Source organism: Pollicipes pollicipes, unplaced genomic scaffold, assembly GCF_011947565.3.
Source record: "Pollicipes pollicipes isolate AB1234 unplaced genomic scaffold, Ppol_2.1 Scaffold_6686;HRSCAF=7923_pilon_pilon_pilon, whole genome shotgun sequence".
Classification (NCBI taxonomy): domain Eukaryota; kingdom Metazoa; phylum Arthropoda; class Thecostraca; order Pollicipedomorpha; family Pollicipedidae; genus Pollicipes; species Pollicipes pollicipes.
Window position 1 is genome coordinate 3,011,880 of NW_023596921.1, and position 27,367 is coordinate 3,039,246.

The following is a 27,367-nucleotide window of genomic DNA, read 5'->3' on the forward strand; positions in this document are numbered from 1 at the left end:
AACCCTCGGTTAACCGTTTTCTTGGTTCATGGCGGTGTTCAACAATGATAAATCTAAGCCTTTCGAGTGTCTAACTTACCAGGCTACCTGACAAGACTATCTTAATGCTGTCATACAGAGCTTTGGGACAGACCTGACGCAGCTAATACAGAAGTGTTGGATGACGAAATTCTGCCCTCCGGAAATGTTTCTCACTCACAACTCCTACTTGTTTCGCATTTTAATCTCGCATGTTGGTGGGCATGATTGATATTTATATTTGGGGGGGAGGGGGTGGGGGGTGGGTGGGTGGGATGACTCTGTCTGCCAGCAGACCATGCAAAAGGTACTGACTTTTTGTTTTGGGGGAGCAGGAAGAAGCCAGTAAGTCTCCTGTGTACCAAGCACTTGCTTACCTTACCTGCTTTCAACACATGATTGGTAACCAGAGTTAGCCATTTTCTGTTTTAATCCATCGAGTTTTGTCATAAGACAAATCATGATGCCACAAGGCATGCAATGGGCTCATTTTTTCCATATTCTTGATTATTTGTTCCAAATTTCTTGAAGTGGTCCCTCATGGCTGCTTTAACCGGATGTTGTCTACAGCTGTTCTTGTTTGCTGACTGGCAAATAACTTCTGTATAAATGCATTATATTTTTAACACATGGATACTCTAAGCTGCTTAGCAATTATAACATCACTTAAATATTGGTATGTAACAAAAAGTCAGACGATTCCACTTAAAATGTGAAGCCAACATCTCAAACTGCATCATGAAATATGAATAAACGAGCCTAAATAGATGCTTTTGCTGCAGCTGAAAATGCAAGCAGCAATACTGGCATGGTCATTTAAAATCATGTTGCTTTTGGAGAGGAGAGATTGTTTTGTGGAGCATACCCATTATTGCCCTTGACATGGGTTAACCATGGCAATCAAAATAAGTTGTTCAAAGTGATTTGAAGTGTTTTCATTTGTGTGTTGCCAACTTTGTCTGATGTCAACAAGCATACACAAATGAACTGAAGAAAAATCGAAGTTGAAACCAGTCAAAAATCAGCTTTAACATGTTGTTATCACAAGTGCTGCTGTCAACAGATAGGTGAGTTGAAACGGTGTTCGACATATGGGCTACTTTAAGTTAGGTTAAGTTGGTTAAGTGCATAGCAAGTGGCAATAGGAATTGTCCAAGGATCAGCAGCTCACAACTGCTGCTGTGATACAAACTGGTTAGACAATATGAGATAAAGTAAGGTCTCTTCACGTTAGGCATAGTTAGGCTATTTTTATGGAATAATCATTGGTATTTTGTAAGAAGCGGTGGCAAAATGTTTGTTTTCATTGACCCCATCTTAGCAAAGGCCAGGGGTATGTCTATTGTGTTTCACTTGGTCATGGGCTGATGCGTAGGAGTCCAAGGTTTTTTGTTTGTTTGGGTGTTCTATGCTTGTTGAATTTTCTGTTATTTTGATATTGAATTCCTTTGCTTTGTTTTGTGTTGAAGTGTTGTGGAAAGGCAGTGCAAAGTACAGCATCAAATTACTGGTGTTAATAATTTTATGCTCATTACACTGTCATGAAATAACTATGCTTTAATGTATTCTGTTTCACTTTAGCGGCTTAAGATGTTAAAAACCAAGAAGTTTTGTCAGGTTTATGATATTACGTCCATGCCAACTTGAAATAGATGTCTTTGTTTGCTGAAGCATCAGTCACAAGCTCACAAGTTCTATCTTTTGTGAATTGATTTTTTCACTCCTGCACGGTCCTTTTGTGATGACATTTTCCACTCCCACCTTAGTTCAAAAGCAATTCTGGCTCCCTGGGCATACGCTTCTTGCAGCGAGCGCGCCTGCGAGAGCCCAAGAGGTCGGGCAGATCCGCGCTATCACAGCCGGCGCGCCCGCAGGATCCCCGGAGTTCGGGCGGATGTGCTGTGCTGCAGTCGGCATCCCTGCGTGATCTCCAGAGGTCGGCATATGTCCGTTGTCGCGGCTGACATCCCGCAGGATCCCCAGAGGTCGGGCAGGTGTGCGTTGTGGTAGTCGACATCCCCACAGGATCCCCAGGGGTCGGACAGATTTGCGGTGTCACAGCCGGCGTCCCCACAGGATCTCCAGAAGTCAGGCAAATATGCGCTGTCGCAGCCGACATCCGTGCAGGGCCTCAGTCGAGTGCGTACCCTTCATTGCGGCAAAAACCACGCTGCTCATGACACGAATCGGGCATTTTCGCGGGTGGACGAGCTTTTGGCGCAAATTGCTTACTACTCGACCACCTCTAGTGATGCTGACATGGTAGCAACGGCAAAAATGCGAGTGCGACAGGGGCACATAAAAAACGGGGGTTCTGCATCTGTCTGCATTTATGGCCTGCATTACACCGAGTTAAAAAAGCCATTGAAAAAGCAACCAAATAACATGGTCAAGCCTGCTTAAAACTTAACCTACAGCAAAACGGGGGAATGTATCGAGCTGCAAACAACTTAATGTGTGTTTCGTTTCACGTCAATGCCGTGCCGTTGCCAATGCTGTGTCCATAAATGCTGATTTCAACTTTTTAGGGAACAATTTTTTTCTTCGGGCAAAATCCAGCGCAGAAAGACGATTCCAATCACCATGGCTTCAAGTGAACTTTTTATGTGAGTAAATGCATATTAATGAGTGGAAATATATTCATGCAAAGAGTATGGGTTGAGCAAGCCAGCACCACTTATACCCCAACCTCACAAATATGTCTCTTGATAATAAACGCATAAAATAAAAGTTACATGCAATGTCGTGTCCAACATCACGCCTGTCAGGCTAAAGACACCGTTCAAGCATGGAAAACAGATGAAACGTTGTCCATGTCCGTTGTCCGTTGTCTCCCCCTCTCGGCATTTGGCCACAGTTCAGCGAAAGTCCGTAAAGAGGAAGGGTGGCCGGGAAATCATTACGGGAGAGTATGGCAATAAGAACCCTTTGGCATGCAGCCGACGCGTAGCGGCTTACGTCTACCAGCATTAATACCCTTACACTACACATGCAGTTCGTAATGGGCTGGAAAGGCGTGTCTAGAACTGCAGCGAACTAGAAGTTTGGCAAGCCTGGCGCAGCTTTCGGGTCTTGAATTGCTTCAATCATTTCTAATGAAACTAAACTTCAGGCCAGTGTTGTTATGAGCAGAGCCCAGTGGCAAAGGAGTCGATCAAAGTCTACGAAATGTATTTCCCTCCCGCTTTCGTCTAGGAAACAAGAAAAACGACTTGAAATTTGTGAGAAATTGATAGTTTTGACACACAGCCTTCAAATCGCGTACAGAAACATATAACTAAACTCATTTGGCATTTAGTGCATGGTAGAGGCATGCATGGTGAGAAGCAGGCCTCGTTAGGGAGCTCAAAAGACTCGCTGAAAAATATCTGACTGCTCTGCGGGAAACACTTTTTCTCCATAATTGGTCTGTGGCAGTGAGAATATAAGTCTAAGCTGATGTTCTCGAGCTGCTTGCCGTTCTCATCTCGCTGGAGTATAACCCATCAGCACAAGTAAATAATGCATCCTAAAGTGTGAGCGTAAAGAAAACAATCCCGTTTACAACATTCTACCTCGCACCCGAGCTTAACATCATCTCTATAGATTTAGCAATATCGCAGCTGCTCATAGCCGATTGCATTTATCACGTGGCCAAGAAGTTATCCCATACTAAATGACAAAAAGCCTATATCGATTATATTAAGTAATATTGTAACATCTAATAGCTCGCAAGATAACCAGGAGCCTATAAATGTCATTATAAGAACAGTGAGTGCCATTTTTGCATTCAATAAAATAAATAAAATGAGCTGACAAAAAGCTGTGTTTGAACACGCGCTCAGGCGGGGGTGGAGGGTTAAACTGGCCGCCCGAAGATTTTTCCGGGATGGTTTCCGAACAGCACGACGTAGCCGCGCCAAACGTTACATAGCTGTAGATAACTGAACAGCAGGTCGTCTGGCGTAAAACATTTAGACATGCCTCGTAAGGTCACTGATCTATGGTAGGACAAAGTCAGGCCATCGTTTCAGCGAAGGCAATTTCAAGGGAATTGTTCAATCTGATCCAACAACGGAGTGTTAAACGGAGACATAGATCCGTGAGATAATTTCATAGGCAACACGAAAATTGAATGAACAAATTAAATTGACCTAGGGTCAGGTATAAAGGTCAGTCCAACCAACCAGAACCCGCCTGTTTTATTACTCTGGAATTTGCGGTATGGGGTAGATTCTGGTGCTCATCTCGATTTTATTCATAACAGGAACCGCATTATACACCTTCCATGGACTTCTTCCCTAAAAGTCCGATAGATCACTGTCCTAAAATGACCCGGGTCAACATTTTCTTTTTAGGGAATATCCCGCCCAGCGTAATCTTTGTCGTTTATTCAAAGACAAGACTCAAAGCAGTCCTGTATGATTTTGGTCACCATGATCTTCAAAAGGACAACTAAGGTCACTGACCTTGAATGAATGTGTGACCTTTTGCATAGAACAGTTACCTTGGTTCTAGGGGTCCGTTGGAGACCAACCTGGAATTGGAACTTGTTTGACCTAATTTGACCCGAAGTTCACGACCTAGATACATCAAACTTTGGCCTAGGTGAGTTCACGTACAGGTCAACACACCTTGTGGATTTGGTGTGTCTAGTTCCCTTAGGCGGGATTAGTACAGAGTACATTTAGTACATTAGTACAGTACCTACAAGTCATAGCATTTGCCTGTTTCACACATTGCTACATCTGCCACCACTCCTGTCACCTCACGCACCTATCGCTGCCATATTTGCGCGCTGCGTGGACATCCCTGCCTCTTTGTGCGTCCCCTCCCTAAAACTGAAACAATTTTATCACCGAAATCAAGCGATCAACCCCCCCCCCCCCATAACATGTCATAACACGTCAATGATACGTCGTTGATTGGGTGTTGTAATTTATCCCTCATTGCCATTCGTTCGTACTTCCTATGCCCTCGCTTCTACCTATCCATTCCCCTCTACAATATTAGTACATTTGCATTATGAATATGGCCTCTGCGGGTTGAGCATCACATAAAACAGAAATGCACTGATTTTATTGCTGAGTTTTGAGTATGCTCATTAGACTCTAGTATGCCCATTATCCTATTTTATATCCACACCTCACCTTCATATTCCCCACATCCATGGACGATTTTAGAATGCAAGTGACAACTAAGCCAAAAAGAATAGATCCCTGCGCCTGCGGAAACCTATGCAAATGGTTTTCGCCAATGTAGTGGAATGTATGGCTTTCAGATGTCCTCGTAGACGGAAATGAAGTTTTCCAACGTTGATTTGCGTCTTCAATCACAAATAAAGTGGCTCGCAAATCGGGGACCGCGGACCGTAGCAAACGCTGCAAATTCGGCGAGAAAAGTCACTGAATTTGGATTGATTTACTCCTGTGGCCAGAGCACCAACGTTTGCGGCTGACATCTCCCCTTCTCCGTCCTCTCCCCTTCCTAGTGGCATAGTTCCGTTCGGCCGTCGTCTGAATCTGCTTTACGGGGTCAGGTATCAGCGGTGATCGGGCACGGGCTGCGAAGCGCGACGGGGGGGGGGGGGGGGGGGCGGAGATGAGACTGGACGGTCAACACGCCGCGGCTGGGAGGCGGCGCGCCCCGCATGAGGAGTGACCGGGGCCACGCTGCGGCCTCGATAGCCATCAAGCTGGCAGCGACCATTTAGAAAGAAAACAGTCCGGCGCCGTTCTGCCGCCGCAGCGCCGGATCTAATGAGTGCGCTCAGCATGTGTGGTACTGCTATGCACCCATGGTATTGGTACTGAATTTCCAATTATAGCATCCGGATGTGCATAAAATCCGCTGGGACCAAAACAAATAAATATGTTTGCAACACTTCCGTGAGTCCGTCCTGCCAAGAAAAAGACGCGGGACATTGTAAAATGTTATACAAACATCGCGACATAGAACATTAATGCCGCACGGTATGTGGCGGTGTGACCTACACCTGACGAGAAAAAAAACGTTTCTCGTTGGTTGTAAGAGCTGACGCGAAAGTAATTTACATTCTTGTACCATACTGCTTCCAATGAGTTTCAGTCTCTATTCCAAACCACCACAGTTTTTCAAACCAAGTTTGTAAAACCTGCAAATGGAAAATAATTCAGCTAATGTCAGTTTTTGTTGCCATAGACAAGAACAGTCGATATGACGTACCATGCATAAACGTGAATTTTCCTTTCGCATGAAGCGGTTTCTTCGTTATCACTGATAATATCATCCATTCCTCTAGTCTGAATTATGCGGTTCTTGGGGAAATCTCATCGCGAAATAAGAAACTTTCACTGACGTAATAACCAAATTTAATCATCTAGCCAACCAACCAATGTGGTGCCTCCGGACCAGCGTATGGTTTAAATGTTAAAATGTCATCTTAAGAGCGTGCCCTTCAAGAGGCGACAAGCAGACCACAGCCCTTTGATTGGTTTACTCGATACATCCTGACTATGCAACGAAAACCCAACTTTGCCATTAGCTTCGACTCAGCGAGCCATTTTCTTAACTAGCTTAAGTATTTTAAGCTTTGCCGGAATAAGGCTCATTTAAATGCACATGTCTGTTACAAAACAGAAAGCCAAATCGATCTGACCATCCGGCCATTCGCCCAACTAAATTTCCCAGAATGCTAGCAGCTCTCTCGTTAAAATAATAACTTAAACCGAGCGCTCTTTAGTTCGCCGTTCTGCTCGAACGCACGTCGGTTGGTTCGTAGCATGGTTCGTGACATGACTCGGCTTCCTTATCGGAGACTGCGGGGTTCCAGAGCTGTCAGGCTGACGCACGGCGTCGTCCACGGCTCAAATTTAGGATTCGTGCTCCTTTTGATTTCCACGTATGGCTTAGCATCGTTATTTATAAAACCAACACGGTACTCTACGCTGGTGACGTGCAATTTATCCACTACGGGAGTCCTAACCAACACAGGAATCTAGTTAGAGCAGCATATAAAAAACGTCGACAGAAGCCCTGCGATGGGATGTGCAGAAAGATGCTTACGATTGGCATCACAAAGCTGATACTGTTCGTAAGTCTTCACCACAGAGTGCAATATGCAAACCCACCAAAACAGCGAAGCGCTTTTTGGCGATGCAACGTTCATTTAATTCAGCTGCTTGTACAGCGATTTTAAGTCTTCTTAATGATACCCTTAATTTCGAAAGACTTGTCCCTGTTATGTTGGAATGTTTTTACGCTACTTTGTCCGGCCAGTTACCTTTCGTCATCGGCTACCAAAATGAGTGAAAAAATCGTCAAAGAAGTTTTGACTTTTTCTACACTCATTTACCACGCGACTGTCTAGGTCGTTTGTAACACAACGCAGTGCAAACGTCCTCCGCAAATAGTTAACCGCAGCATGAAGATTGTCGAACTCATTACTCACTCACGCCCCTGATCTGGATTTGGACACCTTTCTCGATTTCAGCAGTATGTATACTTGGGATTGGGAATCTCCCTTCCACGTGTAGGATTTGAGTGTCCTATTTTGGCATGGGGCGCCTCTCTGTCGGGACACTGAATCTCTGGCTAGCATGGGACGGACCACGCTGTTCAAGCCCGGGACACCGTCACCGCCGGTCAGGAACGCCACTCTGTTCCGGTTTGGGACGCCTGCCTGCACTGGTCTGGGACACCTCTCTGCTGTGGTTTGGGTCGCCTGCCTGCGCTGGTCTGGGACACCTCTCTGCTCTGGCCTGGGACGCCTGCCTGCACCGGTCTGGGACACCTCTCTGCTCTGGTTTGGGTCACCTGCCTGCACTGGTCTGGGACACCTCTCTGCCCTGGTTTGGGACGCCTGCCTGCACTGGTCTGGGACACCTCTCTGCTCTGGTTTGGGTCGCCTGCCTGCACTGGTCTGGGACACCTCTCTGCTCTGGTTTGGGACGCCTGCCTGCACTGGTCTGGGACATCTCACTGCTCTGGCCTGGGACACCTCTCTGCTGCGGTTTGGGTCTCCTGCCTGCACTGGTCTGGGACACCTCTCTGCTCTGGCCTGGGACGCCTGCCTGCACTGGTCTGGGACACCTCTCTGCTCTGGTTCTTGTCGCCTGCTTGCACTGGTCTAGGACATCTCACTGCTCTGGCCTGGGACACCTCTCTGCTGTGGTTTGGGTCGCCTGCCTGCACTGGTCTGGGACACCTCTCTGCTCTGGCCTGGGACGCTTGCCTGCACTGGTCTGGGACACCTCTCTGCTCTGGTTTGGGTCGCCTGCTTGCACTGGTCTGGGACGCCTCTCTACTCTGGTTTGGGTCGCCTGCCTGCGCGAGTTTGGGACGCTTTCAATCAAAATTAGAGCGGCCTCTTCATCTAGGTTAAGGGTCACCTTTCACGTGGGCGTTGGGAGTGCTGCGCCAGTTGGTCTTTTATGATCTTTGGGTTCCGATGACAGTGTACCCTTGACCGGATGAGGAGACGACAAAATTAAACGCCAGGAGCCTTAGAGCCCTATTGCTTCGTCTCTGGCTGCATTGATGCACGGCTAAGTGTGAGGACGGCAGACGTGATTGCCGTGTTTGTATCACGGCTCCGTAGAAAAACTTTCAATAGCATACATGCACTTTTTGATACAGGAACCATGCAACTTGCCAGTGGGCGGGAACAGCCCATACGTCATGAGTACCTGGCCGACGCGATCCATACGTCAGAAGTACCGGGCAGGTAAGGTTCATATGTCAGGAGCACTAGGCAGAAAGGGCCCGTACGTCATGAGTGCCTGGGGAGTACCGTTCATACGTCAGGAGTACCGGGCGGGTACGGTCCATACGTCAGGAGCACCGGGCGGGTTCGGTTCGCACATCAGGAGCACCGGGCGGGTGCGGTCCACACATCAGGAGCACCGGGCGGGTAGGGTCCACACATCAGGAGCACCGGGCGGGTAGGGTCCATACGTCAGGAGTACCGGGCGGGTACGGTCCACACGGCAGGAGCACCGGGCGGGTAGTGTCCACACGTCAGGAGTATCGGGCGGGTACGGTCCACACGGCAGGAGCACCGGGCGGGCACGGTCCACACGTCAGGAGTACCGGGCGGGCACGGTCCACGCATGAAGAGAACCAGGTGCGCGCGGGCATGATCATTTGGGCATGGAATGGGGGCGAGAATGAAAATCTTACGCATGAAGATCTCTTTCTTCCGCCCGGTCATGAACGTCAACTTGCTAATGCTCTTGGTGTCTTGTTTCTGATATGTGCGGCATTTTGTGTCCCGTCGGGAGCAGTGCAATTAGCCTAACCGTTGTACAAATCTACACTTACACTTTACAACCAACATACCATCCAGCATGGTGCAACAGCGATCTGCAAATCTACAAAATTAAAAATTGACTTGCAGTGGCTCTGACACAACTGCATCAGTTGTGACGGGACAAACAATGACATCGTAATATTTTGCCACTGAAAGTTGGGAGGGAAGGCAGTGCCAGTTTGTTTGTGCACCGCTTCTCCGAACGAGTTGAACCTTCGCCAGTCTGCAACGGGCATGGCTAGCCGGCGCCATACTGAATCTGGGCTCCGCTCATTCACTTGGTTAATTGGAAAAGATACTCTTGAGCCCAGTCAGATCAAGCCTGCGGCGAAGCAATCTTCCGCGGTAAAATGTTTGTTGTGGCAGTATAGCCGAGCTGAGCGGCGGTGCTGGTGTTTGCTGCAGCGGCATTGCATGAAGCTGCAGGCAGGTGTTGTACCACGCGTGGCAAGGATCATCCATCCTTTGAATTATGTGGGGTGTTAAGAAAAGGTAAACATGTCAAAAGAGCATGCATTTATACTCGTTGGATTTCCAATGAATAGTTCCGACAGAAACTCTGCCTTGATCGAACCTCCACTGGGTGGCAGGCTGAGCGTTCAATGTTAACACGCGCTCTGGTGAGGATCAACTTGATCCCCTGCCCCCGAAGGTTTCTCCGGAATAATTTCCGAACGGCGCAAATTTTACATAACTGTAGACAATTGAATAGCGGATTGTCTGACATCATACATTTAGATATACCTTAAAAGGTCGCTGACCTATGGCATGTCAGTCAGGCCATGGTTTCAGCGAAGGCACGTTCCAGTAAATCGTTCAATCTGATCAAACAACGAAGTGCTACACGAAGCTACACATCTCTGAGATGCTTTCTTGGGCAATAAAACAACTGAATAAATACATTGCATTGACCGAGGGTCAGGTATGAAGGTCAGATCTAGGTCAAAGTCAACCTGCTTTATTACTCTCGGGCCTGATGTATGGGCTGGTTTCTGGTGCTCATTTCGAATATATTCATAACAGAAACCACATTATCCACCTTCCATGGGCTTATTATAGGTTAGAATAGGTCACTGACACAAAATGACGACCGTCAACATTTTGTTTGTAGGAACATGCTGCCAAGCGTAATCTGTGTCACTTATCCAAATGCAAAACTCAAATTGTCATCATGACCTTAAAAAAGACCAAACAAGGTCACTGACCTAATTTGAGCGTGTGAAATTTTGCTTGGAACAGTTGCCTAGGTTCTAGGGGCCCTTTGGAGACCAATCTGAAATTTCATCTTGTTTGACCTTATCTGACCCGAAGTTCATCATCTAGGAACTTAAAACTTTGACCTAAGTGAGTTCACGTACAGGTCAACACACCCTGCAAATTTGGTTTCTCTTGCTCTCTTAGTTTCCGGTATCTCAGGGGTGGGGGGGGGAGGCAAATTGACCCCCTACCCGAGTGAAGGGTATCCAACCGGCCACCCGGCGCGTGTGAAAATATCAAAGAAGGTCACTGACCTTACATAAGCATGTGGCATTTTCTTAGAATAGTTGCCTAGGTTCTAGGGCCCTTTGGAGACCAATCTGAAAGTTGACCTTGTTTGACGTTATTTGACCCAAAGGTCATAAAATAGGAACCTCAAACTTCGACCCAAGAGAGTTCACGTACAGGTCAACAAACTCTGTGAATTTAGTGTCTCTAGTTCTATTAGTTCTCAAGATTTCAAGGGAGTCAAATTGACCCTCCACCCGAACGAGGGATATCCAACCGGCCACCCGGGAGCGTGTTAAACATTTAACATTGATGCTTCCTTTTGTCTTGAATGATATTGAAAATGGTTTGATAGCCCGATGCTACAATGCTAGGGGCCAGACCCTGTTTTCAGGGAATGCGATCAGCTTATGCAGGTTCACATGCACGTGAAGCCTTGTATGATATGTCACATACGATGTGCCGACGCGTCCGTTTGTAGACCCAATTTGTCGGTTATCTTCTACGATATGCCGCGCATATGCCCATTATCATTGCAGTGGCTCTTATCTGAACCAAAACAAAAGGGTTTCGCGTTAACACTTAATTCTGTGTCAGAATTAGCTAGCTCGTGACTAACACTTTCCTTACAACGCAGCCGCAGCCCGATCGCCTGACGTTCCACAACGCATCTCACAGGTCGAACCACACCTGACCCGCCGTCGGTCCAGCAGCGCTAGGCCGCATCCCACGCCGCTGGCACCGGCCTGGGCGCGTCTGGCGCTCCGGCGTCTCTCCACTGACCTGCCAGGCGGGCTGAAGCGCCCCATCCAGCCAGCGCGGCGGCGGCTGCAGGGCCGGCCGGCCAGCCGGGCCCGCCAGCGCGAGCGTCGCACCGCCAGTTCGGCGGCCGCTGCGCGTCGACGTCGACGAGCCGACGGCCGGCCGGGCGGCGGCGCCGGTCTGCGGCGGCCGCGACCGCCGGCTGACAACGGCCGGGCGCGGCGGTGTAAACTGTTTTCGGCGCGACTGCGGCCGCCATCAACACGCCGCGCTGTTTATGTGTTAAATGCCACCGTTGACGGCCAAGAGCCGGCGGCGCCGCCTCGCGCGCACGCCGCCAAGTGCCGCGTCGAGAGCGATGCCGCCGCGACGACGGACGACCGGCCGTCGGCGCGGCGGCCAAGCTGCCGCCGACTGGCGCCACACTTCAGGGTCCCAGCCGCTTGAATGAAGCCGTGAGGGCCGGCGGAGAGGCTGGGTCCGAGCGGCGGCCACACGCAGACGCCAAACAGTGGAGCGGCGCGACAGCGTAGGGTCTCGAGTGCTACGTAATGGAACTTATCGACAACGGTTTCGAGAGCGTGAAGCGGGTCAGTTTTAATAAAACGTCCCACTTTCACAGAGGCGGACGGGGATGAGGGGGGGGGGGGGGATAAAATCTTGCGGTGACACGAAGATTATGTGATCTTACCCGTCAGAAAAAGAACATTGCGAGATGCATCCCATTACGAAGGTTTTTGAAAGTGCTCGTAAACCATAGATACGCGCACCGTTTCCAGAGGACCCGACCAAAAAATGCAACGGTGCTATTATCTGTCGCAGGAAACATGCATATCTACCCCTCTAATAAATGCCTAATGACGCATAAACCAACCAATGGCGTTTCGTGAAGGTAATTGACAATTTGTTCCGTTATTTCGTTCTGAGGACTGGATTTCTCAAAAGTTATCCATAACCAGTTGTGGCACAACACAATGTTGGCAAGAAAATAAATGGTTGGTGCGAGCCAGGACAGCCAAGAAACGGGAAGCATGGAGCCGTCTGCAGATGTGTTTGTGGGGCATAACGGACACGCTTATATAAACTAAATGGTGGTACAGTTGCCTCTGTGAGAGAATAGATCTGTATATAACCTAACAAGACTTTAGAGTATCTAAAAAGTATCAAAATATGTTAAGCACGTCGGTGCTTTTTCATGTGCGGAGTCCACGAGCATAGCTCTATAGCACCAGGTACGACCCAGTTATTTTGGGCGTTTTGGTATGACAGTCCTATTCAACAACCAAAACATAGCAGTCTTGGCAGTTGAGCATAGAACAGCATATCCTTCGCCCCCGCAGCAGCCACGGAGGATAAAAATACTAACGAGATAAGGTCTTTCCATGGCCCACACACCCATATGTAGTAGTGTGACCTGTTCATGGTTGTGTGATACGTGTTGTCAATTTCACTACGTATCGTGTAAAGTGCGCCAAGTTTGCTCTAAGTTTGCATGAAGTATAGAATTGCAGTCTGGTTTCTCGGCGGCAGTGGCGTTCTTTTGGTGTGGAAAAGGCTTCTTGGCGTGGAAAAGGCTTCCCTGGCGTGGAAATGGCTTCTGCGTAGCAATCATCTTTTGCACTCTGCTGAGAATCAAAGACGGCTTTGTTACGCCGTCGGTGGTGTGGAATTCGGTGCATCGATGTCTGAGAAGAAAGTATGTACGTGCCCCGCAAGTGTGGGTCACGGGATACGCTACCCGAAATAAGACACTTGAAGGCGATGGCGCAATACCTTTCGGAACTCCTCCAGAATTTGAAACATCGTTGCTGTCAGTCGTTGCAGCGGCTTCATCATGTCTGTCCCTTGCTCTAAACAGTGTCTGGCAGTCGTGTCATCAGCCATGTCATTGACTGGGATGGGGAGGCACCACATTGTGCCTAACGTCTTATCACAGTGTTGGTCACTGCCGGACGCTAGGTAGCCTGCTTGTCAACATCTTAACAGAGTGTCAGTTCGACTGTCACCGTGCCTAGACACATCAGTCAGCCCACAGTGTCTGCCGATGTCCCGTCGACACGCCTGCCGCTGGCAGGGCCAGGTGACCGTCAGGCTGTTTGCCATTCTCTTACTGGAGTGTTTACCTGCCTGCAGCAGTTGGGCGCCCGCCAGAGCACCCATCTGATTTCGAATCGCTTGAAGAGGCACCGCTGCTGCAGAGCTGCCAAGAGCCCGTCGCAGAGCGTCTAAGCAACGCTTCAGAAGAGTACCCACCGAAGGGCGCCTGCGTATGTGCAGGATGCGTAAGTCTGCGTACTCGCTACGCGTGACTAGTTGTGAATCCGTGTCCGCTGTGGGCTGAAGAGCCGTGTCCGCTGTGGGCTGTGGATCCGTGTCCGCTGTGGACTGTGGACTTGTTTCCGCTGTGGGCTGTGCATCCGCGTCCGCTGGTCCACAGTGGAATGTTTGGTCCCCGGCGAATGGAGGTCAATTGCGATTCGGTCGTTTCCTACTTGCCTTCCAGTTTGTGTGCTTTGAGCGTGCCTTGAATAGAAATAGGGCTGTACCATGGTAGGTTCGTCACATTCAAAGTTCTTCAGGCATAGGAATTTCGAAGGCAAAAATATTTGTAAATACCCGGCCCTCACATCTTAATGACTCCGGCTTGCGACAAACGGTGGCATGCATAATCCACCGCAATTGCCAAAACTAAGTGAACTGGCTCTAAAAGCTCTACCACTGAGAAGTTTTCTCTTCATGGGCTTTTTTAAGACCTAGCGCAAACCTTATAGATTTCTGAACTCAGCTCTCATGCCGAGTATCAGAAATCTAAAAAAAAATGCTTGTTACGTGAGTCCTGAGCCCACCATCCCATCGTGAAATTTTGGGTCATCATTACGGAGCTTGACCTAAAAATGGCTAAAAACAGTCTATTTGAGGATAGCAAAACTTGAAGTCAAATGGGTGCAAGGCTTTGCAGTTGTCTGAATAATAAAGATTCTCCCTACAAAACGACAGGATCTTCTTTTCGAATGGTTGCGACTTGCGGCGGTATCACCAGTGATATTTTACCGCATGGGCATACGCGGACACAAGGGTCCCCTGGCCACATCTCACCGCGAGTAAAAGCTTCTCGCAAAGCTGAAAGCGACTGTATTCACCAGAACAGTCTCTCATTTTGGCTTTTCTAGAAAGAATATAGGAAACTGTGGCTCCCAGTAGCGCTGAAAGTGGCTTCTAGTAGTGCCCATAACAAATACTGAACAACTTAAATATTGTCTGGCAAGGACGGCAGTTTTGCGCCTCGTTCTTGCACTGTTGCCTATGATTTATCACAGTACTTGCGTTTTGATGCGCTTCCTCTTTGGTAGCAACGCCATAGCCCAAAACCTGGCTGCAATTAAAGCAGCCCTACCAACTACTTCCCCCAAAAGATCCCGGCTTTTAATAGAGATGCAATTTTGCAAAGCTTTGTTAGACGAGGAGGAACTCCAGGCTAATGTAAATGTAGGGAGTCTGCATAACTGCTTGCATGCAACCGCCTGTGCTAGCAATGTACTCCCTTGTTGCATGCTGGATCGGCCAGCCTAGCCAGTCCGGGCCGGTTCGAGCCGCTAGCTCGGGTAACCTTGTTCGGCGCAATGCGCCGGGGCGCAGCCCTGTGTGGCGCGCAGGGATTGGTCCGTAGCCACGTGACCCCGTGTCGGGGTCGGGTCACCGGGGTGCGGGGAGCGAAATTGGCCTAATGGAGCCGAGCGAGTGTGGGCACGCGAGATGTCCGCGTCCAGCGGAGCGGAGGCTTCTAGTTGGAAATGCGTTACGAGCACGCATTGTAGCCGATGTCGACCAGGCTTACATAAATATAGCAAATGGCTACGATGAGTATCCATTTATTTTTAACTCATTTGAGCAAAAATGTGTTTTCTCGGCGCATTAGACGTTTTTCAGCTGTAATGCATCACTTCAATTCTCAGCCGAATGGAACCCCAGGCCAGGAAATCTAAAGCTTTACAACGCTGTGGTCGGGTGGTATCATAAGTTGAGCCCTAAAGCACGCTTTCTACATACCATTCATCACCGGGCACCTACGGTTGGACAAAGTTGGGGTCGTTTGATTATTTCCAATCGGTACATTTACCCGCAGTCTGCATTTGGTTTTACGGCTTGATTTTTATCTGATCTGATTTTTGAACATCTGGTATCACTCTCCATCAATAAGTACAGTCTGATTAAACCCATGGTTAGTACATGGAAGCATGTAACCGGCTGAACTTATTGACCACCACTTTTGCTAGCGCTTTTTTTCCTCCACCAAAATGTGTTCGTCTCGTATCATCGAAATTTTGGAATTTAGAAACCTGGTTACGGTTTCAATCCATGCTTTGCATTTCTTTTTGTTGTAAGACAATTCTGTATTACTCACCTGTTGGAATGGGGAAGGACCTGTTTTGTTCACAGTGCGGTGTCACGGAAAAATGATGCCAGACTGAGGTCGAAAATAAGTGAACATGTGCTTGTAGAGCGCAGTATCTAAACGATTTCGCTTCGTTCTCTAAAAGCTGCATAAAGCCGCCATCCATGTCCAAAAAAGAATAGCTTTTAAAGAAAGCGACAGCCGGTCCAGGTGGACCAAAGCGCAGAAGTTGACAACGTTTTCACTGTTTGAGTGAGAATGTTCACTCTGCGAGATCACTCATATCAGAGTGACCTGTGCGATATGAGACGAACGTTCTGTACTTTCTTCACTCCCACAACTGTTATTCACTTGGCGCTGCCCAGATTGGGACTGCATGGAACAAGCCATGATTGTAAAGATCAAGCATACAGTACAATATTTCCATTCTGGTCAATATGCTATAATATATTGGCAATCTGTTCTATTGCCGTCTGCCTAGATCGGGCCTTCTTGATTTTGTTGCCTCGAAATTTGCCTCAACGTCGACTCTTTGCAACTTGAAAACGCACGTTTGCTATCTCAGTTCTCAGATGAACATGCCCAAGGCGTTGCGATGTGAGAATGCAGGGCGTTGGAGACACGAGACCGACCCCCACACAGCTCTCCGAGAGACATCACTCGCCCTACGTCTGCAGTCGCCACAGCGCGAGAGTCTGTTTCCAATCGGAAACGTAACCGCTTCAAGTCATAACCAGAAACAGGTTGTCAAGGAGGCGCCGCGTTCGACTGGCCGCCGCCGGTGGTGTGTCGGCACCGGCACGGCATGGCCGCGGCGCGGTCCGGTGACCCCACCGCACCGCTGATCAAACGGCGCACCCGTCGCCGCGCCGGCGGCAATATCTCGAAGACAACCAATATGATGGTGGCGTCTCGCTGCCTCTAAAAACCGTCCAGACGTGAATCGAAATGGCAGATTGAGCGGCGGCTCAGAAGGACGGGGGTGTGCTTACCCACCCGTAAGGCGATACATGACGAAGCACACAGGCGTTTCAAATGCGGGACCGGGCATCGCATCATTCAAGGGAACAGGATGTTTGTGGTGGCGATTTTCATGCATCGCACACGGACCCAACGCTCTATAGTTACGGAAATGGCCACTCTGAATGCCACAAATTTAGAGTTCGTATGGTCATGGCGACTACGAGGCTTGGTGATGGAATGACATATTTAAATGTAGGTCTTCTGATAATGGGCCGACACAGCTTGGCCGACTAGATGCCCGTGATGACCCGTCAGGCAGCGACGGGCCGGACATGAGCCACGCCACTGACCTCAGGTACGCCGACACTGAGACGCGTGAAGTACATGCCGCGGTCACGGTTCTGGTTCTCCCTGCCCAGATACATGGTAACCTCGGAGCTGGAACAAAGGCCAGCAGCGTCAGATGACACTGTCCCCATGCGCACGGCTCATGCTCACTGTGCAGAGACAATTTGCACCTTTGCTATCGTATTGCGACACCGACACTCTCAAAGCCAGAGATGTGTAAATGACGGACGTCCACAATTTCTCCAGGAAACGGCAATGCCGGAAAGGCTTAAACTGAAGCAGCAATGTATTTGAAGCACTGTGGCATTACGCTGCATTGCACCGCACTTCGGATAAATATATGAATCTTGCGCCCACTCGTTGAAAAGAACTGAGCCTTAGACTGCTGATTTCCGAGAAAGCATAACAAGTCCTACGAAAGGATGCTATACAAATACCACAAAAGATAGACTGAGACATTGGAACTTGACAGTTCTGAGGTCTTTGGCTTCAACCCGACGTCCTTTTTTGGCACGGCTTTTTGGTCGGAGGAGTCCTTGCCATCTCCGTGGATGTAAAAAAGAGGAAATAAAGGAATTGAACAGAATGACGCAAATGTGGAGGGAAACGATTTTCTGCAGCTATGGCGTGTATGGCACACAGACATATCTGTGGAAGCGTGGACGCGCTCTGACTGCTGATACTGTACAGCGTCACTGGTGAGGGTGATCGCTGTTACTGGTAAGGGTGATCATCCAATGCAGGTTTGTAGACTGAAGATTTGATCACATTGAGTGGTAATACTGTCATTCAAAGGAGCCGAACTTGGACTCGCTTTACATGTCCACTTACAGCGTCAGATATTTTAGTTAAACAGTAAATGGTGCATTATCGTTGCTTGCTCAGGTATTGCTCCAGTACCGCTGGCATCAATACAACATCGGTGGTAGTTGATTGGTAGAAGATCGATAGCTGTAGCAAAATTCAGCTCACGTTGTTGGCGGCATTGGCTGTGAAAGCACTCAGCAAGACCACGATTCCTGGCTTCGTTCGACCATGCAGATCCTTGCAGGGGGTTACAGTGCTGCCGATGATATTTCAGTGTCGGCTGCCGGCGCCGTGGGACTGATATATTTCAGCTCTATGACTAACCTGAGCCAAGGCAAATAGAGCGCAGTGAGACAAGGCTGTCAGGTTCTGGCTGGTATACATCAGTGGCATCTTGTTAGTTGATAAAATGTTGCTATATATATATATATATATATATATATATATATATATATATTATTAACTCGCAACGCGTTTCACAGACTAACGGCTATATCATCAGGCAAAAGAACACCCCGCTTAGTATAAACCACAACGGTTTAAACCATGAACATGACAAATTGAAAATATCGCACGCGTATGCAACGACACACGACCAACTCCCAATGCTAGACATATTTGATTTCATTACACTTTCCAATGGAAATGGTGAAATCACGTTATTTAGCGTTAGGCGTTTATTCAGCATGCATGCAGGCTCCAAAATTATCTAATCAAGCGAGGACTATGTCTTACCCAACATAACAGAACTGGAAGCCAAAACTGGGGTGTCACATGTAAATGAATATTCTTCCATGGAAGAGAGGTCAGGTTTTGCAAGAAGATTTCCCATCCGGATAGATTTACCCCAATGCTGCTGAATGCCACTGAGCAAGTTGCGAATGACGGACTCTGTGTAGGATGCCCCACACGAGGCGCAACGAATCTCGTATACGACAGTCGATGGGTCGATCAAAACTGTCTTCCCTATGCGAAAATGTTCTTCTACATGTGACATCCCTGCTTTGGGTTCCAACTTTGGTGTCTAAGGCAAGGCATGGTCCTAGCATGAGTTGAGAATCTCCCTCAAAATATTTATGCATATTTTAAAAATTCCAGGCGTTCAAGGAAATGCTCCACCTTTACATGGGGTTTTGAACTGAAATCGCTGTTTTGAGGACCTTTTGATGCAGTTCACGGTCACGCCCTTTTTAAGACCCAAAGCCCTCTGGTTCCTGAGCTATACGCCCCCAAAAGTGCGAGAAGGGTTATTGGGAGACTACTTCAAAGTCCCCTTGACATTCATGTCGTCATAGAAACGTTATGGCATTGCCGCTATATAACAGGCTGTTTTCTGCTTATGGTCAAAACAGCATGGCCGCTGATAAATTCGCGAAAACGATGATGCGGCACGTATGACACAATCCGCAGAAGGTAATTGGTTGTAAGTAAAGATTTCGCTGCTGTATGTGTGTCGCGAACGTAAGCGTGAGCACTTTCGGGTTGTGCAGCACTCGTCGCCAACGGGTCATTTTTCTTTATTTCTAGACCATGGCTCAATGTTGTAAAAAGATAACGCCGTTGCCCGCAAAAAGGACAGGACCTAAGAAAGAGCGGCACTCTCCCGAATGTCATAAAAAATGAAAACGCGACGGTAAATCTGACCTTTTTTCCTGCTGGCGTTTTTCTTCTACTGTCGTATTTCTTACAGGCAGCCCGGTTGGCGCCTTGTGTACGGGAGTAAAGAATCTTGCACGGATTTATGGGTTACCAAGGCATTACAAAATAAGGGGAACACTACATGATTTTATGTGCATATTCTATTAAATATTGAACACACATTAAAGGACAAATTTAAACCTTGAACAAAAACTTGTTTCCTAAAAGTACAACCTCCTGAGTTATATTACCATGAACCCCCGTTGGGACTTTGTTTTGAAGGGAGCTCACGGTGAAATGCGGTGTTATAACTGAAAACCTGTGCGGAAATTGTGAGAAAACCTGCAATCTGATAGTCCCGAAAGTTGTGCGAGTCTGGCATCACACTTTTTTGGCATTAGAGTGTGAATCAGGCGCCTGAAATGAGTGTGATCACTGGTTGTGCGTGCCAGTGGCTTATATTGATCTTGATGTGATGGGGAGTGTGTCTGCGAGGTTTGTACTTCTGAGAGGGAACATCGTTTCGGTATTCTTTACATGTAATAACTCCCAATAAAATGTGATGAATTGATACTTGCCCGCATCTTTAGATTTGCGTTTGGACATGACAAGGTAGTGATGCCGTCAAACTGAAAAAAAAACACTAGCACCCGTGCTGCAGGGGTGCTCAAAGGCAATTTGCTGCTTCATTATGATCTTGCCACGATTTTGAACCTAGAGAGGCACTTCAGCGTGTAATTAATCCATCGCGTGCCATGATATTAGCAATTCACTTACGCAGTAGGGGCGGGTCAGCTCATTGATGCACACGCTTGGTGTAAGCTCACATGATACAGCTTTGCACACTTGTCTTCCACTTAAGAATGTTGAAAATATAGTGCTGCATTATTCTGGATGCACATATGACTGTCTTTAACAACTTTTATATGCAGGCAAACGTTGCTTGTGAGTCATTGTTGTCATAGTCACTTATGTGAGATGCTAGGTGTTGAGAAAGGTGAAGAAGTATTGCTGTTGGTTTCTTGGATGGCAGATATTAATGTGTTTATCATGAGGTTTGTGTGCACAGGCAGCTTCATCACTTCCTTGCATTTCGCCCATGTAACCATAACTACATGCACTTGTGATGACTCCAGCATTGTGCAAGGTCAGCAGGTTTGCAGTCATTCCACTACATGTAATATTTTCTTGTTATGCATGCATTATTTCTGGTGTGAACAATATCTTTGAGTGAAGCAGCCTGATGGCCGAGCATGTTTCATGGCTGTGGAAACAGAGGACGTGCTTACATCTTTGTTACCTATAATTTATGGACTCCCAAAACAGGCTGAGTAAGTGATGTCACTTATTGGTTGTGTGCCTTCCGGAAAGTGATTTGTATATCACACCATGTGTGATATACCATGCTTCACCCATCTTTTCATAATGGAATTTAGTATGAAAGCAGCAGGGATTGCAATACAAAAACTGTATCATTGTTCATTATGCCATACCACACTACAGCACAGAGGTAGTGCCACTATGACACTGTTGGTCTGTGCCATAACACAATGTACCACACTGGTTGACTAGTCTATGTCAAGCCCATGAGAAAACAGTCTATAATTTATGAATGGCGTAACAACTGGTTTAACAACGCCAAAGGACAATCACCAGCGCGAATGCTGTTGTACCACAGTGGTTGTATCAGGATTAACTAGCGATTGCATAAGTAATCCTAAGCAAGGAGAACATTTTTGGTGGCTAAACCTTACGATCTTTACCATAGAAACAACAATCCTTCGGGAATCAATTCATAGCGATGCCACAGATTTATTAATTTGTGCATGTAGCTGCATTTCCAGCCACAAATAATAAAGGGAGTAACTACCGTGTACATGACATTGTTCAACGTCAGGACTACAGCATTGCAGGCAAGGATAAGTCGATACAATATTGATGATGATGATTGATATATATATATATAGATATATATATATATATATATATATATATATATATATGGTGTGTGTGTGTGTGTGTGTGTGTGTGTGTGTGTGTGTGTGTGTGTGTGTGTGTGTGTGTGTGTGTGTGTGTGTGTGTGTGTGTGCGTGTGTGTGTGTGTGTGTGTGTGCGTGTGTGTGTGTGTGTGTGTGTGCGTGTGTGTGTGTGTGTGTCGTGCGTGCGTGCGTGCGTGCGTGCGTGCGTGCGTGCGTGCGTGTGTGTGTGTGTGTGCACTAGATGAAGACATATCAGCTTGGGCTGACTAAAGCCGATCGCTTCAGACGAAGATGACGTGAAGCGTGCGTTAAGCCCTGCTCACGATGCTCAGCAGTTCCGGTCTCGGGGCTGGCGTCGCCGTCAGCGCGCGCGGCTTGTGGAGGGCCGTGCCACATCAGCGCTGACTGACGCCCCGCTCCCCCCCCCCTCCCCCCTCCACCACCACCATCCCACCACTCTGCCCAGGGGCCGGCTGGTAAGACCTGATCAAGCCCGACGGGAAAGCGGGTGCCACAGGCTGGTCAGACCCGGCCAAGCCCGACGGGATAGCGGGTGCCACAGGCTGGTCAGGCCCGACCAAGCCCGACGGGATAGCGGGTGCCACAGGCTGGAATATGTGGTACGGGTTTTGTCCGCAACCACGCGTTAGGAGCGCTGTACGCAGGAAGCTTATCTACGGGAGAATGGGACGGCATAATTCAATGGTGGCATAACAAACTGACTGCAAAATTTGCTGTTTGATTCCGTCAAAATGTCCTTTGGGATCAAATCGCCTTTTAAGCTGTTCCGAAGCATCCTTTGCGGTCTGCGATCTTTGTCTATTTTGTCGAAGTATTCTTTAGAATCAAAAACCTTATCTTGGGATCAAGAAACACAGGACATATCCAAGGTTTTTTAGGGGTGAAAAATTCAGTGAATATTTACCACCCTGCTGTTTTATTCCGTTCCGGAGAAATCTATAGCGATGAAATAAAACGATACGCGGGCGTAAGAGAGGAGGATCCCAGCCCCGCTCGTCGGCTGTACCTTTGCAGACATATGGTGGATGCCCCCTTCTTTTAAACTTCCCTTAGGCTCCCTTTGAATGTCTTTTTGGAATGTATCCTATTTCTTCTACGTGATGTTGACTTTTGTTGTAATAGTCATGGATCTTGCACACGCACTAGCTCATGACTTTTGCAGACGTGGCCCCACGTATTGCGCTACTGGAACCATATAGCAAAGGCTCGGGCAAGTCATGACGCTATCAAACGGGAGAAAACACAATGGCAAGTCGCTACAGCTGTGGCCACCGGGATGCGTGATGCGGTTGCTTCTCACAATTCATCCGGATGACTGTACTCACGTTGCCCCCATGCTGTGAGTCGCCGACGGATCTCGTTTCTGAAGACGAAATTATGAATGTCTCAAAAACTGTTACTCCGAAAGACGGCGCAGGGCAGGAATGCATGGGACCTTTAGGAGCTCCGTATTTTTTGTTTAATTATGTGACATAAAACACTTTGTGGCCAGCCACCGAATAATCCCGACGCATTACTATATCTGTGCATACACAGCTCTGCTCTTAAAGTAAAATAGGAAACTTCGGGAACGGACAGCGCTGGAGTTCTCAACGTAATCAATCAGGGATAATTTACCAATGACCTTCCAAGCATTCAGCAAATGAGCTCAAGTTCGCACGACTAATTGCAAACGGTGCTGGAAAACATGCATGAACCGACAACTCAGGTCGTGGGATTTTGTTTTTCGTTCCACACGCCGGTCAGCTGTTTTAAAACAGCTTTAATCGATGGTAGAATCCAACAGTAATATAAGCCAACTGACTATGCATTGGTTTTACAATGCGGGAGAGACGTGCAAAGCAAAACGTGCTGCCGTGCTTAGAGGGGGGGGGGGGAGGGGGGCAAATGGCACGGTTTCTGACCAACGTCCAACTGCCCTGAGCAAGTCCAAATTTATCCACAGAAATGTACGGCGTCCTGGCGACTCTCCGTGCCCATAGGACTTGGCAAACTTTCAATAATTGATACGCATGATTCAAAAATTGATGGGATAGAATGTGGCATGCAAACTGCATGGAGCTACGTAAGGATAACTGAGTTTTACTACAGGGTAGTTGCACTGAAACCCCACATATCAATGACCTCAACGTTTGGATTTTTCATTGCCCTGTGATTGCCCTCCTTGCGGAGTTAAACAATGAGTACATTGCCATCTTAAGGGGTTCGAAAACCGCGGCATCTGCTCAGACAAACGATCCTATTTTAACCGGCGTTTTATTCTCACCACTGTCCCATTCCCACTACGGTTCGCTTCAGTGAGAGTCATTTGACAAATCTATGCCACACTGTCCAAGTGCCCCGCAGTGGTGCGCAGTATGCATGGTGCGGCTCGTGGAATAGTGAGCTGAGGTCCCAATTCGCATTGCATAAATGCCATCTTTCCCGCTGTCCACTGGTCTAATCTGCGGAGCTGCAAACATTGATTGCAACCTGTCCTTGACATGAAAATCACACAATTAAAAAATGTCCGTGATCCCGTTCCTTTTGCGGTGTCCCCCACACTGCAGTGAGCTGACAGTCCAGACGGGGTGGCGGGGAGGGGGGGGGGGGGGTTAAGAGGCATAGAAGACCGCACTGAAAATCGCTCACGCGGCAATCACAGTCTTCCGACAGGACAGTCTCAAAGCTTGGCACTGACGTCGTCGGGACCGGCCGCCACGACGGCGCTGTTTCCCGTAGGACTACCGCCGTCCGATGCACCTGAGCGGAAGTATTGACTCGTGGACTTCGCTGGCGACTTGCTTGTGACGCATGTCCGGAAAGGTGGCCCTGCTAGCGCCTCGGCACAGTGATAGACTTTCGCTTAGGCAGGGCAAGCACACACCGCATGAATTGCCGAAAAGCACATCACACTTCCAAACGAGCCACGGCTCCGCCGCATAACGTTTCCTCCTTGATGAGATTATGACGGGTGGTCAAGCAAAGCGCTCGCGACTCGATAACACCGAACACACCGTGCGTAAAAACCGGCATTCACCGCGACCAATCAGCATCCCCACGTAACCGCTCTCACGAACCTGTCACCCCTCCCCAACACTGGCTCCCGCGGACCCGTCACCGCTCCTCAACACCGGCTCCCGCGGACCCGTCACCCCTCTCCAACACCGGCTCCCGCGGACCCAGTACCCTCCCCAACACCGGCTCCCGTAGACCCGTCACCCCTCCTCAACACCGGCTCCCGCGGACCCGTCGCCCCTCCCCAACACCGGCTCCCGCGGACCGGTCACCCCTCCTCAACACCGGCTTCCGCGGATCCGTCTCTCCTCCTCAACACCGGCTCCCGCGGACCCGTAACCCTCCCCAACACCGGCTTCCACGGACCCGTCTCCTCTCCTCAACACCGGCTCCCGCGGACCCGTCACCCCTCCTCAACACCGGCTCCTGCGGACCCGTCACCCCTCCTCAACACCGGCTTCCGCGGGCCCGTCATCCCTCCTCATCACCGGCTCCCGCGAACCCGTCACCCCTCCTCAACACCGGCTCCCGCGGACCCGTCTCCGCTCCTCAACACCGGCTCCCGCAGACCCGTCACCCCTCCTCAACACCGGCTCCCGCGGACCCGTCGCCCCTCCTCAACTCACGGCTGGTCGAGCCGGACCCGCCGCCTGCTACTCCGTGATGCCGGACCGGTTTGACGTCACAGAGCGGCGGCGACCGTGGCGCTCGCGACGCCCGCAGCGGTGCGTCACTGCGATACTCGCGGCCGGCGGAGACGCCAGCCGGCCGGCGCACGCGTACCCGTGGCCGCGCGACGTGACCATGACGTCACACCGGCGCCGGATGACGTCACGGTGCCGGCGAGCGCATGCAACGCACCAGGCTCGGCCTAAGAGGCACGCACGGTAAGCCCTTCGAAGGTTTTGCGGTGAGGTCTTACGCTGATTTTGTTGCAGAGTTATGCAATCTTAAAGGGAGTGTTCCGCATTTGGATGGGGATTTGAAATGAAATAGCCATCTTGGAGATCATTCGGTATAGTTCACAGCCATGCCCTTCCCAAGACCTAAGCCCCTCTAGTTTCTGGGCTACACGCCCGCGAAGATGTGCAGACTTATGCGGGGAGATTATTTCTAGGTTACCCAAACATCTATGAGGCCATAATATCGTTATTCAAATGTTGTCATTCCATAAGCCACTCGGTGATCAAGGCTCAGAAAGAAATACCGCTGTCGAATCGTTTATATCCGGCGTTCACGCTCACGAACGCCAAATATAATGGCCGTCAAGCGGATCTCAACCAATGTCGTGCAAGGTACGATGACGTTATTAAGCAATGATGCAATGTGGGGATAATTGCTGGTCTTGTCTTCAGCAGTCTTTTCCCCTTAAAAGTGTTCCAAGAAGTCTAAGTGAGCTTATTTCATCACATCTGATGCTTGCATCAATGTCTTTAAATGTGCAACATTCCCTTTAACGGACGGGTTACGGAACTGGGTGGATTCCCCCGGACCTGCAGGTTCAGCGACTGAGGGAGATGGTAGATGACAACCAGTGTGCTGGCTGCGCCATCTCTGGCACAATAAAATCAACGATTGGGCCCAGATAACGCAGGACATATGCACATAACGCATTGGTCATGTTCGTTTGTTCCCCACATTGTACTTAAGGGTTATCACAAAAAAATTACAAGGGAAAAATTGCATTAGTCCCAGCGTTCTCCGAAACCTCACTGAAACGGCTGAGAGAATGACACCAGCCCGTCGTTGCACTATCCTTTCACTGCGTTTTCGACGCTCATTCTACTCTTGCCAGTCATCTTATGCAACTTTTGATACAGCAGAACATACCACTCGGCTCTGCCCCCGCTTTCTGCCCTTGGCACCCTTCCACTTCATTCCTGGCGCCGATGCCACTCTCGTCACACTCATGACACTTGATTCACTCCGCTTGTTGCTACTCTCCCCACACTTCTATCAATAATCTCACTCCACTCCTAAAGCCCCCTCTCCATTTCCAACACTCTCTCGATCCACTCCTGGAACTCCTCGATATCCACTACTAACTCCCCGTCATCCAAGTGTCAGTACCTCTCTCGCTCCACCCCTGACATTCTAGGTTTTGTGTTGCCGTTCGGCGTAGTCTAGCATGTACGATATCGTTAAGCTGAAAAAGTGCTATTTTCGCGGCAATCGACCTGTGACCTGGAATCATTGTGGCCCCCTGGCATAATGTGGCCATAACGGCAGATGTGCATAATGAACTTGGTAAATGGGGTGTTGGCTTAACATCAAAACTAGTACCAATCGCGAGACCTCGCTGAGACCAATCTACTGATGTTTTTGTCTAATCTCTGTGTTCATTAGTCTGGAAACACCAGGGAGTCGCATTGACCCCCGTATCAGCCCATGTGACGAAAAACGGCGCATCAGGCTCAGTAGGTCAGTATTTCATTCCATAATAAGTGAAACAGCGGCCATGCTGCCACTGTTACACTTTTTCGGCCCAAGGCACTGCAACGTTGCTGCGCGAAATAGACGTTGCCACGCTGGGGTCAACGCTGCGGCATCTCGCAGGGCCTATGATGAGCCCACACTCTAAGCATACTGCGGTCTGATGAGCGAACAACGGCCCAGCTCATAGCCAGCCGAGCCCGGTTGACCAAGGGTCGCGTGGACTTTGACTATCATTTTGTTCGTTACCTGCCA

The 27,367-nt window shown here is 48.9% G+C and overlaps 1 protein-coding gene across 1 annotated transcript in view; it reads right to left on the minus strand.

The window, feature by feature from the left end:
• LOC119107303 (transient-receptor-potential-like protein) overlaps nt 1-25,315 on the minus strand; it is an 82,584-nt gene extending 57,269 nt beyond the window's left edge. Inside the window, exons 1-2 of the mRNA XM_037230726.1 lie at nt 25,306-25,315; nt 17,240-17,327 (exon numbers count right to left, since the gene is read on the minus strand). Coding sequence (XP_037086621.1) covers nt 17,240-17,314 — 75 coding nt within the window. The 5' untranslated portion in view covers nt 17,315-17,327; nt 25,306-25,315. The remainder of the gene's footprint in view (nt 1-17,239; nt 17,328-25,305) is intronic.
• Between the last annotated feature and the right edge of the window lie 2,052 nt (nt 25,316-27,367).